The 17996-nt window shown below is 40.2% G+C and overlaps 1 protein-coding gene across 15 annotated transcripts in view; it reads left to right on the top strand.

The window, feature by feature from the left end:
- magi2a (membrane associated guanylate kinase, WW and PDZ domain containing 2a) overlaps positions 1–13491 on the top strand; it is a 238717-nt gene extending 225226 nt beyond the window's left edge. For 10 of the 15 annotated variants that reach the window (XM_037759913.1, XM_037759912.1, XM_037759911.1 and 7 more), the window contains 3 exons: positions 233–385; positions 4157–4295; positions 9175–13491. In XM_037759913.1, the coding sequence (XP_037615841.1) occupies positions 233–385; positions 4157–4295; positions 9175–9845 (963 nt within the window). In that variant the 3' untranslated portion in view covers positions 9846–13491. Of the gene's footprint in view, positions 1–232; positions 386–4156; positions 4296–4523; positions 4662–9174 lie in introns of those variants that run through there. The other 5 variants (XM_037759922.1, XM_037759926.1, XM_037759925.1 and 2 more) reach the window with 3 other exon arrangements.
- Positions 13492–17996: the final 4505 nt, after the last annotated feature.

Raw genomic sequence — 17996 nt, 5'->3', positions numbered from 1 at the left:
CCCTTCTTTACCTTTACATCTCCTATATAATAAGGCATGGTGTATATACTGTATATATATATATATATATATATATATAATATAATTCTAGGTTTTGTTTACCTTGCATTTGCTCCATTCTTATCCACTTATTTTTCTCTGCTGAGTCCTGAGACTATTTTCCGCTGTAATGGCCCATTTTCCTCCTCCGATAACATCGACTCTAATCACATCTGCTCTCTGCTTGTCTCAGCTTTCGCAGGACTTTGACTTTTTCACGGTGGAGCTGGAGAAAAGCGTGAAGGGCTTCGGTTTTAGCATCCGCGGAGGGCGGGAGTACAAGATGGACCTGTTTGTCCTACGACTTGCAGAGGACGGACCGGCCATCCGCAACGGGAGGATGAGGGTACGTTTGGTGATGTCATTTCCTTTAAAGAGTAATGAAACTCCAGAGTTTTAGGCTAATTGAAAGGGTAAACGTTAACTGCCTCCAGATCAGCCAACAGAATTGAATTGCAGTAGCCTGGTTTCAACCAGTAGAGGGCAGTCGATATGCATATTTACAACACAATATGTAGAATACTTTGCACTAAAATGTCAAGATGTAGACCTGAATCTACAACAACACTACTAAATACCCATATACATTGGTTTTCATCTGAAAAAAAAGTGTTTTGGGGGTTTAGTTACTCTTTAAGAAAGCCCCTACACCCCATTTAAAGGTTAAGCTGCTTTCTATCCTCTTGGATTACATGGCAGCAGCTCACTGTAATTGTCTGATGTTATCGAAGCTGCAACAGCAACTTTTTCAGAGCCGATTAAGAAATAATCTGTCAAAATAACTCCGAGATGGTTCGTCCTTTTTCAGAAGTTTGTCTCCTCCCAAGTTCCTAAAAAACACACATCTCTCCTTAGCATTTAGTAACAGATAATATTCAGAAAGATAAAGATAGATAAAAACATTTAAGTGGGCCAACTTAAATTATACTTTGCTGTTTGCGTAGCTGCACAATTCTCCCTCGAGCTATCGTTGCTACTGTATTATTCGGTCAGAGTAAGCAGACACATATTGAATTTACACAAAATGTTATGGAAACTGAAATAAGGCCTTGGCATTTGCTCCGTGTGCTGCCAGCTACATAAATTGCAGCTTCCACAGCAGCTTTTCTCTGTTTGTCAGAATGAATCCTGCAACCAGCTCTTTCACGATCTCCTGCTTTTCTTGCATGTTCTCCGATCTTTATGTCTGGAGCAGATAACATCAGTCTGCTTTCTTCTCATTCTTTAAATGTAATGAACCTGTCAAAGATAATGTGTGCGAAATGCACCCGGGGGAGGTATTACTTTCCCTCCTCGTTGGAGTGGTCGATGGAGTCCAGTGGGCCACGATGCAGGCCGAAGAGGACGAGGAGGGAATCCCTCTTGAGCTCCACTTAAAGTCAGCATACAAGCTGAAGTGAAGTCTGATCAGTGGTGGAAGAAAACTTACGTAAAAGTACCAATACAATAATCTAAAAATACAAGTAAAAGCAAGTCATTACAAGCAACACGTGTTTAAAGTATTACAAGTAAATGTACTTATACTTCAAAAGAATGCTGTGTGCTAGCCAGTGGGGCACGCTTACATGCACTAAAAGCATGCGTGGCCGGCCCGGCTATGTCAACAATGCACGGAGAAACTCAGATTACAACACACACAGAGGGAGAGTGACTTCATTCTCTGTATTCAAATGCTTTGTTTTTTTATTATGTAGTATGTATGTATGTAATAATAAAGTATAAATCCCAAAATAGCCCATGAAATAAGGAATAATCGCACAACATTATTCATTATTCATATTCGACATTATTTATTATTAGTTATTCTCAGACGGATATCGCTGTTTGTTGTGTGTAGAGGTGCATGTGTTTACAGTAGTGCTGCAGCGGCGCTGAAACGGGAGATGGAGACAGAAGAACATGTCAGACTGCTGTGCCGCAAAGCTTTGAATATTTCTCACCGAAGCTTCGAAGCCCAAAAAATGGTATTCGGGGCTGTCAAATAAAATTAGTGGAGTAAAAAGTACAATATATCCCTCTGAAATGTAGCAGAGTAGAAGTATAAAGTAGCATGATATACTCAAGTGACATACAAGTTACTTTCCTCCACTGAGTGTGATTAGTTTCGGATGAATGTCCAGACAGAAACACTGCTGGTGGGATATTGAAATCAACAAAGTGCAGACAGAGACCACTTTGATCCGTCTTCAAACAACCCTTGATCCATACTGCCAGATGCACAGAGGAGTCACTCTGCATTTAAAAAAATAAATGTGAGAAATTGGTTGAAAAGCATTCTACACGGCTGTCACTTTGGATCTGAGTGGTGCTCTGACACGTTCTAAGGTGCAGAAAAACCAAAAGCTCACTTGCACCGTGACTCCCTGCAGTCTCTCTGACATTTTGAGTTTAATCCAAGTCATTTCTCCTCAACAGGCACTTTGTCACATCTTTACCAAGGAAAAAAACATGATCTTCTTTGATCCTGCTAGTCACAAACTAATCAGTAACAAATTTCTAACAAGCTTTTTCAGGTCCAAGTGGCAGTGCGGAGGCTTTTAAGAAAATTGTATGAAGCGATTGGTTATTACGGATGATCACTGAGCACATTTAATTACCTCTATGAGCTTTAAACCCTTCAATTGAAGACTGAGTAGTGCGTGGGCATCGCACTGCAATAGAAGCAACTCCTTCTCGCTCCCTGTGCTCAGCATTCACGTTGCGTCCATTCAACTCCCCTCGTTATTAAAGATGAAAATGGAGATCACTCTCCTCCGCTGTTAGCAGGTGAAGGATAATGATCGAAGCGTCTTGGCTTCCACCTCTCCTCAGACCACTGCAATGACACCTAATGACTCCCCCTCTCTTGACTCCAGTCCTCTCCTGACTTTCAAATTACCCCTGCCATTACCGGAGGACTTCTCCATTTGTTAGCGTAATTGGCCGGCGTGTTTTGTCCCGTTCCCCCCCGAATCCTCCCCATTAGTCAACCTTGAAGGCCTGAGAGTCTTGAAGGAGGGACGTTTGACCCGTCCACGTGGTCACAAAAAGGAGAGATGGTCCGGTTAATATTGGTGGTTTTAAACGGGCAGGTTATTGGTATTCATCACAGTGTCCTAACATGATCCCTGAGAAGTGGTCCGACATAAGTCCATCCAAATTTCATGTCGAAATGAGCTCTAACTGAAACCAGTTCATGTCTGGTAATGCTTATTAACGCTTACAGAAGCTCATGGGAAAACCAGTGAATTATAGATCCATTATGATTCCTATAAATCACTGTCATCCGTTATAAAAGAGAAGCTTGTTAATATTCCCTTTCAGGTAACACTTTATAATAACTAGCATTAATCAATGGTAAATTGATAGTTAATTAAAATGATGTTACTGTTAACAAATAATGAAATCGGAACTACTTTATTGATCCTCGGGGGGAAATTGGAGTGCTGCAGTTGCTCTTATATAATGATAATAATAATTTTATTTGTTGAGCACTTTTCAAGCACAAAGTGCTTTCCAAGGAAATTCACAACATAGACAACAGAGTAGGTAAATATTTAAACATGCATATATATATTTTCATACCATTACATATGCACATACATATGCATATACAGTACATCAGCACACAAGCATATATATATATATATTAATTATTATTATTATTATAAGTTCTTAAAATAAGTAGCATGACAACAATCTACAAACACATGATCAATAGTTTCCCCTTCACAATTACAAAAATTGCATCTGTTGTTTACAATTAATTTTTACTGTGCTTTATATATCCAACTATATTTATCAAATTATTTTTCCTAATCGAAAAGTTTTAATGGCTTTTACTTTTTTTATAGTTATATTGTATCATCTATGTTTATATCTCATTGTTGTTGATTTGTTGTTGTTCTTTGTTTTGTAATTGACTCAATGTCATTATAAATGAGGTATAGTAGCTTTAGCAGGCATTAACAGACATTGCAGGAAATATTAAGGGGCCCATTTACAATGTTTATGTTGTCAAATTGGAAAAGGTTTATAGTTTAGTTTTATTCTGACTTTGTAAGATTAAAATCAGAACTAAAAACATTTTCCCTCTGACAGATATTTACAACTTCTTTTATCCTCTGTCTCACACCAGGTTGGGGATCAGATCATTGAGATCAATGGAGAGAGCACCCGGGACATGACCCACGCCAGGGCCATCGAGCTGATCAAGTCTGGAGGCCGGCGCGTCCGTCTTCTCCTAAAGAGGGGTACGGGGCAGGTCCCAGAGTATGGTAAGTACCACAGCTTTCTTTGTCTTCAGGATCATTTCTTACCTCTCTTTTAACTCATTGATTTCTTCACTGTCTTAATATCACTTTAACTCTTGATAACTAGCATGCATCATGTTATATCTCATGTCTTTAAATACTCTGGATTCTGTATTTCACTATGCTGTTAAAAAACTAATCATTTGTCTCTTCTATCTTGACTAACACTAGTTTATCTTCTGTCCATTTCAGTGACCTATCACTAATTGATTGGTCTAGGTTGTTACTTCCCCTTCTATAGGAATGGTATCTTCCAGTCTCTCCATGTGCATGAAAAGTGACAAGCATGGCTCCCCCTATTTCTTCCTAATGGGCCACTCTAAAGACACGGTTTGTGATCATACCAATGTTTTTCTCTTCACGTAACCCTGGGTTTCTGTGCTGTGGTTTTTGTGTGTTGTTTCGTTGTAACCGCCTGCTCAAGATGTATTTACTTTCATATCAGAACAACTTGTTTTATAACCTTGGACACCCAATACGGTTACTTTTTTTTACTTAAGGAATAACAACAAATATCCCTTCAAGCTGCAGGAGGTTGTTAAATTAGTGACCATAACTCTCAACAACATATAAATCAGCAGGTCCAAAAATACAGCAATACGTGCGTTCACTCTGAGTCATCCAGGGGAGATGAAATATTTCAGCAGATTATTAGATAGCTGAGGTTGGAAGGTGACATTTATTTTTGTGGCACCGCGGGTAATAAAACTCTGATGCGTCACTCACTCTGGTGGCTTCTGCACTCACTTTTCCGCATCTTCCCACCAGAGAGAAAAAGACGTTTTAGGGCAGTGGTTCTCAAACGTTTTCCGTCATTCCCCCCTTATATGGAAATATTTTCACACACACACTTTAAATTAAACTTTATCAAACCACTTTTTTTTATTGACGTGAGTGGGATGTAATGTTTCTAAATGTCTTCTTAATTTGCTGGGTATCATACTGTCAGCTGCCAGAGTTTTCAGACATAAAATACACACTGGTCTCTCGTCATCTCCCTCCGCATTCACTATTATTTATATCTATATAAGTGTAATTTATGGTGCTGAGTAAACAGTGAAAATGTTGTTTTTGAAATGCTAAACGCCAACAAATGTAGACTGAAGCAGAATATTTCGTTAGATAAAAATTTTGTGAATTTTGGAAATTATTACCTCTATCCTTTTTCAATAATAGAAGATGGACGGTAACGTTTCTGTAAGTTATTAATAACAATAATTTGAATGTTATCGTTATGAATGAATCTTCGAACTATTCGATGCAGCCCTTCTTCGTCATATTCTTTCATCATTATCCTTTTGATTACTGTCAGATGAGCACGTTGTCTCATTCGCCTCGGAAGCATCGTCTGTTTTTCTTTTTGTCCCTGTTTAATATCTGTCCGTTCTGTAAACCTACAGACTATCTATCTGAATAAACGCCGTTGCTACCATGGACGTATAAAGAGCCGATTTGTCATTAATTCTGCATCACATTATTCCCCCGGTCATGCGGCGCACCACACACTTTGAGAACCACTGTTTTAGGGGAACGCCGCGGCTCTAAAGCCCCCAGTGATACACATCCATCAGCGTTTGGCCTCCTTGGCGGTCACCTTCCAGCCCTTAAACACAGGAAAAAGAGGGTGATGGTGTTTCCCCCATGTCGGCCCTTTTCCTCCAGACAGGGGATTTAATCTCTCTGTGTGGAAAGCTTTTGTAACACCTGTCCTGAGGTGGTTCTACAGCGTTGAAATATGCACACAGGGAGTCTTACTGTGGTCAGCCACAAGACACAGTCCCAAATCATTAGAGCTATTTTGTGTTCTTCTTCTTCCTCTGCTGCCTAAAAGCAGAAGCAGCTTTCTAACCCACACGCTCTGTTCTGTGTGGGCTCGATTCAGTATTTCATCACTCGTAGTTTACAGGCACTTTATTTGCATACTGGAAGGTTATGCAAATCATCTATGGTGATTAATCTGGCTATTTAAAACATTAGCATACTAATGTTCAAAGGATCTAAGCTATTTTTGTATCAGGTGCTTTTTAGGAACAGCTGAATGCAAAACAAAAAAATAAGAGTATATGTGTACTGTTGGCATAAAAAACATGTGCTTGTGGGCATGTGCATGAATATTACTGTGTGCCTGTCTGTGTGCGTTTTTGTGCCGCTATCCAGCGTTAGATCTGCAGCTCCAGGGCAAATATTCATCAAAGGCCTGATTACACTTAGGAAATTAAGATGCTCTAAAAACAACAAAATAGTAGAAGTATGCCTTCGCTAATTATATTTAAGTGACACTACAGCAAACTAAACATCCCATAATTAATCACATGTATGATCAGAGAGGAAACTGCACAATCAGCCATCTTCATATAGAAATAAATATCCTCACATTTTCTCCGTGATGTTTTTCTGTAAAAGTTTGATTTTCAGGGTTTTAAATTCATTTAAGAGCTCATTACCTTTAGTTACTTTAATCTTTTGCCAGATGCCCACTCCACACCCCCAGTTTGTAAAGCTAACTTTCTATTAAAAATGTGTAGTTTCTCAAGCCAAAACCCAGACTATATAAATAATGTCACTTGTGTGATTTTCACAGACTTACAAAGCAAGTAGTCTTCAAAGTCTTCAAAGTTATCAATAGGGACAAAAAAAACAACTTAACAGACTTAACCGACACCTCCTGAGTTCTCTTCAATTTAAAAGTGTTTTTTTAAATACTTTAAAGTAGGGATGCACCGATCCAACTTTTTCAGTCCCGATAGCGATACCTGGGCCTCGGGTATCAGCCGATACCAGCGTTTAATTAAAAAGCTGCATGCCTCACTGTGTGGAAGTGACTGGGATCATTCTTTTATGTATAAGGCAACATCAGGCTTTACTTAAACATTGCTTTCCTAACTTTTTAAAACAAAATGTAACAAATAAATACATATTTATACATTTGCTGAGTTGTTATTTATTATTAATATTATAAATCGTACACAAGCAACTTGGTAACAAAAAATCTGCAAAATTAACCACATTTTTATTTATTATTAAAATAATAAATCGTACGCCAGAAACTTGGTAAAAAATCTTCAAAATTAATTGAATTTTTATTTATTATTACAATAATAAATTGTACACCAGCAACTTGGTAAAAAAAAAAATCTTCTGAAATAACAGAATTTTTATTTATTATTAAAATAAGAAATCATGCACCTGTAACTTGGTGACAAATCTGCAAAATTAACTGACTTTTTATTTATTATTAAAATAATAAATCATGCACCTGCAACGTGGTAAAAACTCTGCTAAATTAACAGGAATTACAATTCAGGTGTAAACCGTTTTAATGCAGAAACAATTTTACTGTTTTGTTTTACTCTCTACTCTCTCATTATGTTTCTTCAGCTGCAGCATGAAGCTGTTTTGAGCTAAAAAGCTCTAAAAGCCCTCCGTACACTTTCAGCCCAGCAGCACCAAACAGCAGACAGACAAAGTTAGCGACTATCTGATGAACATAGTGGATCATTTAGCAGCTAAAGAGACAGATATTTCCCTCAGGAGTCTGTGAATATTGGATATTGGAATATTGGAGTGAATAAGGAGAGGGAATATTGGATTCACATTCATCAGTCGGACACAAACATGACTCCAAATGAATGCTAATGCTGCTCCGTGTCTGCTGGATGTGTAATTAGTTTAACTTTTAACTTCCCCATATAAACTTATAAGGTGGTGATAAGTCTGTGTTGTGTTCACAACTTGTTTCCGCTGAACCCAAGTGGCCAAAAATATCATTTATTGCAGGTTTAAGAAGTAAAATAAAACATTTTATGAGTACAGGCTCAAATCTTGAATGCTTCTCTCATATATTGCTCAACAGTGACCGCCCACAACGGCTGCTGTCAAAAAAACACCGGAGTTTCGTCTCTTTGCTTCTAAACTCTTTGCTCTCTTACCCTTTATCCTCCAAAAATGTCCGACTTGCTGTCGGTGACGTCACATTCCCTATAATCAAATGCGTTATTCAGAATATGAATGGGAAACTCACTGTTGATCTCTATAGAACAAATTTACATATTGTAATTGTTTAATGGTGACTCAGCATAAACGTAAGCAGACCAGAGCTTTGACGGAGCTGACAACGACAATTAACACAGCATGTGATAATCACAGGTGTCACAGTTCTAACACACACACACACACACACACACACACACACATATAGGACCCTTTATGACCTCCATTGTAGCAGGCTGATCCAGGTACTCTCTCTCTCTCTCTCCTAGTCCTGGATCTAATGTGCTCCAGTCTGCTTATAATTGGGTCTCATGGCGCCGGTGTAGCTAGCCTAGCCTCTGCCCCCTGCCCAGCCCACTGAAAATGACTGATGGCCGAGGGACCGAGACTCATCGGTGCAGAAACTGAAGCTAACAGTCCGTGAGAGTGGAGCGTTGTGGATTCACTGCAGCTGCTACGCTGGATACAGACTTCTTCTTCAGGCTTAAGAGAGAGAGAGAGAGAGAGAGAGGCGCTCTGCCCCCGAGGTTTTCATTCTCGCTAAAGCACCACCCTATTGGGCACATCATCCATTTCATTAAACCTGTTTTCGATTTTCCGCCAAGGTTTCAGATTGGCCGGCGCTTTAAAGAGAGCTATGGGAGGCAGATTGATGTTGTCTAAAAGCGGTGTTGCCCTGTGACACGGTCGGAAGTAGGCTGTAGTGCTGCTCTTAATGCTTTTAGCTCGTAGAATAGGAATGATTGCCGTGTTGATTATTTTTGTTTTGATTTGTGCTGTGGCATGCGTGCAAGCTTTTAAGCAAAGTGTATGTGTGTGATTTTCACATTATTGACTTGTGTGCGTGTTCCAGATAATGCCGCCCCATGGGATGCTCGCCCTTCAGCCTCCCCAAGCCTGTCGGAAGTAGCCCCTCCCATCGACAGCCTCTCCATGTCATCGCCGTCATCTCATCTGGCCCCCGACCCACCTCACCTGCCGCCTCTGGACGTCCCCCGAGACCCGGCGGCGCGAGACGGCAGGACGGAGCGTTCGAAGAGCCCCCAGAAGGCCGAGCTGCTGAATCCAGATCAGGGGAGGAGAGCGGCGTCAACCGGCGGGAGCGGCAGAGCCAAGAAGGAGGGTGGCAGGTCCACCCACAAGGGGCACAGGGTCCAGCCCGCTACTGAGGGGGACGTAGGCAAGGAGGAGCCCAAACCTTCCAGGAGCACCAGAGGGAGGTCCAAGGAGAGAAACACTGGGGACAACAGAGAATCCACCGAATCTCCCAGCAGCTCCAAGCTCCCGCACACCAACGGGAACAGCATGGAAGACGTGGAGCGCTACGGTGGCGGGCAGCAGGTGGAGTCGGAGCCGAGCAGGCCCAGGGAACCGGACCGGGGCCTGGGAGAGAGCCGGACCAACAAGAGCAGCGGCAGCGCGGCAGGGAGGAAGGCCACGGTCTCTCCCGGGCCTTGGAAGATCCCTGGATCGGACAAGCTGCCCAGCACGCTGCGCACCGGCACGTCCACGCTGAGCAGATAACACCGCGGCGGCTCCGGCGAGAACACAGTGGCCACACTCATCTGAACATTTACACCTTCCTGTGCTCCTTTACCCCCCCAAACATCCCGTTAGACCACAAACCAAGGGGGGCATGCAGGGTGATCTGGTGTTTTTAGAGTTTTATTTATGATATTGTACTCTAAATTATTTTGAGAAATATTTTACACCCACCACCTTAAGAAACTGGAAAATCATCCACTTTAAAAAAAAAAAAATCATTCAAACTCTATTTTGAGTTTTCCCCAAGCCGGGGGACAAACATGCAAATATAAACAACTGACAGGAAGCAACTGTCGGTTGCGATCGGATATTTTATATATATATATATATCTTCACAGTGGAGTCTGTTTTATGAAGGGGAATGTTAAAAAGAAAGTTTGCCTGTTTTTGACACGAGCGAATGGAACAAAGAGTGACAGCGGCGATGAAATCATCAACAGAACTTTGCCTTAACAGAGACTGAACGGGCCTGAAGCTATCTTCTATCAGATGATTATAGACATAGATATATTATAATATGAATATGTGGGATCATTTTGTAAATAAGATCATCTTTTAAGTGAAGAGAACCTTAAGTGGAGCTGGATGGATATGCTAAACGAGCTAAAAACGGCGCGACACGGACCAGAACGTCGCCCTCTTCTACACCCGTTCAGCCCTGTGATTTGCAGTTTGGGGTCCCGGCAGCCCCGCTGCGCTTGACTTCACCATCTATTTGCGCTTGACTCATCCGCGGGGGCGTCATGTCAATCCACTTTCTCTCATTTCTGTGCTTAACGAACAAAGCGGAAGGAGCTTGTGTGGTGCCGACCGAGGGGCAGAGTGCCTTAGACTGACAGAGAGGTTGGCTTTTAAGTCAAAGGTTCAACTCCAAACCACTTTAGAGGGTTCAAAACAGGCTGCTATACAACATCAACTATACAGATATTAATAATAAACTGTATTTTTTCAGATACGAGTGTGATATACGGTGAAATATATAATTTATTTCACAAAGTGTGTGAAAATAAGTCCATTATCAGATTGTGCAAGTGGTTTCATGCTAGTTTTCATTTCTTAATGAGGTCTGACAGAGACGGTGTATTCAAATGTCAGCACAGAGCACCCCAAAGCAAACTACTAAAAATCTGACATTGAGGCGTCAAAGAATCAATCTCACTTGTCAAAAAGCTCGCTCGCCTAACAACCTGTGACCGGACTGAATGAATGAGCTCGAAAATGAAACATTTCTTTCATTTCCAGAACCGGCTGAGAAGAGGTCGCACCTGTCACAGCGACTGTCAGCGGCGGCTCAATCTGATTTGTTTTAGGTGATTCTGTCTACACTGTGTGATATTAACATCTCCGTGCCAAAGCTCCCTGTAGATTAGATATATCTTCAGCATACACACACCCCAGAATTGGACTCTATTTGAAGGCTGTGAATGCACAGGTGTATGTTTTTATGCAACCTGACAACTGACAGTTCGCTAAGCCCCCCCCCCCCCCCTAAGCTACTGTTGCTATGCTTGTCAAGCTTTCCATTCTGGCACATGTGACGTTTACAACGATAACGGTGGCAGATTTACAACTCTAAATTCATAGTCAGTTTTGAAACAATCGGTACTTGATTTCAGATAGAAGTAAACAAAAGCAATTTCTCATTTCTAGCCAGCAACTGACAATTTTGCCGGTTAAAAAGGACGATTTTATCAGCTGTAGCTCGCTGTCGTGTCTAGAAGTTAACCCTCAAATTGCAAAAACTTGCAAAAAACTCTCGCTGTACTTGCAGCTCGACGACTTATCTTAACCTTAACTATTCAAGGCCTAACCTTAGTCATCCTCACCAGTTGACAATCTATGTATTGAAGGTTAGAGCTAATTAGTCCTAGCAAATGATGAGTTTTTTCTCATAGATTTATCGCTTTAATCTCACAGAATATCCATGTTTTTTCTTGTACATTTACGAATTTAATCTGGGAAATTTTTGTGAGTTTCTGGGAGTTTTTTCTCAGAATATTATCCCCCTACCCTGGCTCCATAATTTATTTATTTTTTACCTACAATGGCCCTAATACGTCGTCATAGTTATTCCATTCTAACATAAGACAGTTTAGCTGTTTAGCCTGCATACTTGTATGTATTTTCAAACAGTATGTTTTTACTTTTAACGTTACAGGAGAAAAGTCTTTTAGGATGAGGATGCCGAATTCACACCAAGCAGCTGCGAAGTGCGGCTAGCCACCATAATTACATTTTTCTGCAGCCGGGAGGCGTCTTCATGTGTTTCAGACGGGAAGAAATTCTTTGTAACAAAGGTCGACATGTCACAGGAGTCACATGATCTGTTTACTGATTGGCTGCGGGTCCTCTTTGATCGTACTTCGACGCTAAAAGTTCAACTATTCCCAACGTGTTTGGCCACACTTTGCTGCAGAATCAAAAAGCCCGCTGCAGCTTTTCATAGACATTGCATGGCAGCACGCCGCAGGCCGCACTTTGCCACTGCTCTGGTGTGAATTCGGCGTAACATATCCTGTTTACTAGTTCACTTTAGCTCCTGTGATTTTGGAAATGCTAAAAATGTATTTAAACTCTTTAAATGCTGAGTATTGCTCAGACTACAGCTGCTTCAAAATGTGCAGAAATCCAAAGCTTGACAGGTCTGCAGTGCCTAGTAACAGTTGCTATGCTGTGATTGAACACTTGGTGTTCAGGGCAGGGGTTTTTACGCAAACTGTCAATTTTGAGATCAACAAATCTTTTCACAGCATCCGTACCGTCTCTGCTAATGTTAAAAAAAACTCTGAGTGGCAATTTTTCCTTCAGAATGAGTCGACATTTACAGAAAAAAAGGAGTCATAACACCAGAACAAAAGTTTCCTCCTTCGTCTGCTGAGGGAAGTGCAAACAATATTTAAAGAATAAAAGAGCAAAGAGAGACAAGTCATTATGTTTGCCATTGTGATCCGTAATTACACAAGGAATAAGCAGAGTGACTTTAAAGCACAATCTCTCACAGGCGGTTTTGGGAATTATTATGTCGGAGAAAATCATCAGCCAGGCACAAACGGCTCAGACATTCAATCACTTGTAGATGGTGTGCGGGGGAATTATCACACAACAAAGGCTTAAAGCTAAATTCTACATTGGTCAGACTAAAGGTAGCTGCCTACATACTGTATCATCATGCATCATTTGGATTTTATTTTCTGTTTGGAGCAGAAACAAAAAAAACATGCGTATTTTTGCTCAACCTTTTGCACAACTCACTGCTTCCCACATCTGAGCTGTCTCCATTGAGCCAAACTGTATGTAGTTTGCTACGGAAAGCAAAAAGAACAAAAAAAAAAGGTGTAAAAAATGTGCGTGTTGAAATAACAACACGCACTGCACCATAAACTCCCACCCAAGCGGCTCAGTATCACTGTGTAGTGTTATAGCAGTGTATAGACTCTGAACAAATATCTCTATAAATATGACTCCGTGTACTATTGATGGTCACAAAGACTGTAAGTGGAGCAACTATTTTTATGAAATGCAACACTATGGATATATTAACTTTTGCAAAAATCTTGTTTACCTGTATGATATTCTGAAACGCTGTCAAAATAAAAGAAAATCTTGACACAACATAAAAGATTTATTTAGGACATGCTGCTGTGTGATTTATTTATGTAGTGTCTGTTTTTATTAAAGCATACAGTTCATATACGATAGCACGCTTTACTTTAACCGCTTATAAGCAGTCAGGCTGTTTTCATATACCGATTTATTTATCACTAATTTCCGTACTTAAGTTACGCCACTTCCAGAGTTATTTCAACCCAGACCACGATCTTTTCCTAAACCTAACTAAATAGTTTTGTAGCCTAAACTTAAAGGGACTGTTTGTAACTTTTAAGCGTATAAATGTACCAGGTCGGGACACATGCGAGCTCACATATGCGCGCTCGCATGTGGTCGCTGTCTCGTCTCCTCTGCTGCTTGCCTTCACTCAGACAGCGCGCGCGTTCTCGCGTACTCGCTCCACCTCTAGACGTGAAAGCGCGCTCACTCCACACTGCAGAAGAGTTAGTTTAGCTCTGAGAATATCTAGTGAATGTACAGTGGACGTTTGTGCAGAAATAACTGCTGGAGCTCCTCCAGACCAACAGAGGTTTCCTGTGTCTTGTGAAGTGACGGAGCTCTGCATAGAGAAACGTTGTCTCGTTACCGACCGGGTGCCGGTGTTTCCCTGTTCTCTCCGGCTGCGGGCGGAGGGAGACGAGTTTCTCGCTGCGGAGCCCCGCTGCTGAAGCCTGCGCTGAGGCAGGAAAAGCCAACACAGTATCGGCAGTGATTCATGGAGAGACCTTCGTCTGGTCAGCTAACATTACTGCCAAGCAGGTGAACTATAGAGTGATATTGTGGTTTTAGCTGACGTGTGTCGCCTCACTGTTTTGAGCGATCCTCGTTCAGGTATATTTAGAGCGAGCAAAGCGCAAGGTCGACGCTGACTTTCGTTGACTTCACGGCCACAGGTGTCGCTGTTAACAAGCATTTCTGAAAGTTACAAATAGTCCCTTTAACCAAGTTGTTTTCTGTGAAAACGCACAAAAGATTTGGATTTTTCTTTATTTATTTACCATTATTTCCCTTATCTACTCTACTATTTAATTTTCCTGTTATTTTTCCTGTTTATTTATTTATTTTAAATTTATATTTAAATGTATTCAATTGATATTAAATGCATGTAGGGAAAATCATGCTGAAATAAATAAGTACATAAATGCATGAATATATGCAAAACTAAAATAAATTTAAAATCTCATAAAAATAAATAAATAAAAGGGAAAATTAAATGGAAGAGTAGATAGATAGGGGTATTAATACAAAGGTGAATAAATAAAGAATACAATTTAATTATTTTTTTATATTATTTTTGGCACATTTAAAGGCATTTATTTATTTATCGAGTCAATTATTTTTTTATTTTTTTTATTTTGGCAGGTTCCGTCCTCCATATAATACTTATAACACACTATAATGTAGTTGTAAACTAGACTAGAGGACATCATACAGTTGAGTAGTACTGAGGAGGAAACTGAACTTCATGTGTAAAATCAGTGACGTGCCCCTTTAACTCAAGGTGTACATACTACTTTCAGCCTAATCTCATGGCCTTCATCAGCAGATATTGTTAACTAAAACTACAAACCGTCAGATTTTATGTTTATATACATATTTTTTATGATTACAACAGTGTTATTTTTATAATACAGTATTGTGAATAAACAAATATGCTCTTTATATCTATTTACAATTACATTATAGAGTGTTATGAACCATTAAATCATTGTTTATATACTGTTTTTTTTTATAAATGCTAAATAGGCAGGGGATTACAATAAAATGTTGTCAGAGTCTTTGCAAGTAAATACACAAAAATTATCTGGAAGTACTTTTTAAAACTCCCTGTGAGCTTCTTTCTTGTGATTGTACTGTTGTAGTGTCACTGTTTGGCCACATGGGGGCGTCTGATGAACCAGGTGAATTATAGAAGATAATACTTACATTTTTAAAAGGAATTGGCCCTAATGACTTGATTTTCTGTAGGAGATATTGAGTTTATACATACATATATAACCCCGACACATATTTATATGTACTAAATATAATCACTGATAGTTTCCTGTCAACCTTGTGCAGGTTCAATAGGAAATCCAATGATTTTATACTTTGTGTGTACATTCTCCACATCTCCACTAGAGGTCAGTACCAGACCAGACGTATTTTCATGCTGCTTGGTTTCATAATTGTTGAACTTATATAAAGTTATTAGTCGGACATTTCCTCTTACAAAATGCTATAGGGACTATATCATCCAATGTGATGTTATGATTTCATTAATGCATTGTTTGAATAATATCTCTGCTCTTGTGTATCAGGTCGACATTTGCATGATCTTCGACCTCTGCGGCAGCTTTGGGAAATTCAAAGACAAGTGGTGTGCACACTTCCTGCCGTTGGTATTGTGGTTTTCACACGCACATCCTGTTGCAACATACGTGCAAAACGTGCAAAATACAGATTGCAATTTGTGGGATTTTGCATTTTAGCAAACCTTAGACTTGATTTAATGTGTCTTAAGTTTGAATATATGCTTCTGTTTTGCCTTATGTCTTCTTTTGTACAAACAGTGCTCTTCTTTTAGAGGTCTGTGCATCAAACAGACAGGAAAAAGAAGCCCAGGGTGAGAGATGAAGCCCTGCAGGAGCCGGAGAACGAGCTCTCCTGCAGAGGCAGTGCCGCTGCCAGCTGGAAGCTGCTGGCTAGTGCCTGTATTCTCCACAGGGGCGAATCAATCCGGAGCTGTACTCATGTCTCCATCGGGAGAAAGACAAGCTTAGTACAGAACTGCTCTGCTCTTTCTGAAGAGACACCGAGGACGTTAGAAGTTGAAGAACAACCTTCGACTTGTTTATCAAATGGCACTCGAAGGAAATAACTCAAGTTTATACGTTGTTGTGCTCAGATGCATATGCAGTTAGATGAATTCTTTGTGTTGCACAAAAAAAAAACATCTTAGGCAGCACCTCCAGTGAGCAAGGTTTCCAGCATCTACTTTACATGTAGGTCTTGAATTGGCTCACCTCAGCCAGGATTAACTTTCTGTTATCTGAGGTGAGGCAGGGTTTGTTGCACTGCATTCCTCTGCATCTCACCGTCACCTCATTTGCACTTCTTCAGCTACGAGAAGAATGTTTACATAACAGGAGAGACCTATTCCCTCGTCTTTAGTTAGCTAGACTTTCTCTGAGAGTTGCAGGAAAAAATAATCAACTCATGTGGGAGCAGCACCGGCTCCAGAAAGTCTATTTCATGCTCAGTCATCTTGAAACACAGTTTAAATGTATCACAGCACACTCTGTGTTAAAGATGCTATTGATAACATTGATAACACTCACTTCACAACAAGTGGTTGCCGGGCACTTACCGTCAAACTCGGACAGTTTTTTTCCCACACTAACTGGCGACTTGATCGCTGATGACACAGAGACACCACATGAAACCAACGTCATTTATATTGCTAAGAAGTGAAAGTCAATCGTACGTTCCATTGCGACGTCAGCGCCCAGCAGCAGAGCTACACCTCCACCATTTTGGACTGAACGCAACTACTGGCGACAGTAAAACGTCTGCCTAGAAAGTGCCGTATAAAAGTAAAACAAGTTTTTTTTTTATTCTATTGTCATATTCTACCAAAATGCCCTGTGTTGGACGATAAAATATTATAAATATAATAAGCGTTTTCAGCCCAAAATGGCGGCAGCGACTGTTGTCGAATAAACACTGGAGTTTCGCCAATTTGCTTTTATACTCTTTACCAACGTTGTTTTACTATTGGCTCACAAGCCCTGATAGAAGTGTGAACCGAGTGTCAGATATCTTCCACAGAGATAAACAAAACATTAATTTCGGACCCGCCAAAATTTTTAAAATGATTAATTCAGAATCATAATATTTTTTTTTTAGGAAAAGAACTTATTCTGCACCTTTCTAAAAAAAAAATTAAATATTAATTTACATAAAAATGTTAGCAATAAGATCTTTAAATTATATAATGCATACAGTGTTTCAGCTATGATTTTCTGTGTTAAATATTCCTGAAATCAGCAAAAATTAAGAGATAAACAAATATTTAAACAACAAATACGTTGCACAGCAAGGATTACCTGCAGAAGAGGTCAGGGGTCGTCATGTTCCTGTGTGCCTTTAATTTAAAGACATAAAGAGATAGATTGTCCTGTTAAAGCAGATCCTGTCAGCATGTGAGGGCCACTTTGAGGTTTGTGGGTCAGTTTGCATTATGAAACTGTTTATGAGTTGAACTGCCTTTAAACTGTTGTCACATGCGTTCATGCAACCTGTTCTTCCATCTGCAGGGGTGTGTCATTCTGCCTTTCTTTCAAGGCTGAATAGAGATTCATTTTGTCGATTATAATCTGCGCTAGCGAAAAAACAAACCCTTCAGCTAAGTGCAGTGAACTATGTCTGTGAGTCATCGTTTCACTGCAAAGCTGTAAGACGTGGAATAATGGCTCCAACTGGAGTTTTAAGTGTCCTCCAGGCAGCTGGCTGGATGCACAGTAATAACCAATATGGTGG

Source organism: Sebastes umbrosus, chromosome 23 (genome assembly GCF_015220745.1).
Source record: "Sebastes umbrosus isolate fSebUmb1 chromosome 23, fSebUmb1.pri, whole genome shotgun sequence".
Lineage (NCBI taxonomy): Eukaryota > Metazoa > Chordata > Actinopteri > Perciformes > Sebastidae > Sebastes > Sebastes umbrosus.
This window is presented reverse-complemented; position numbering and strand designations above follow the sequence as displayed.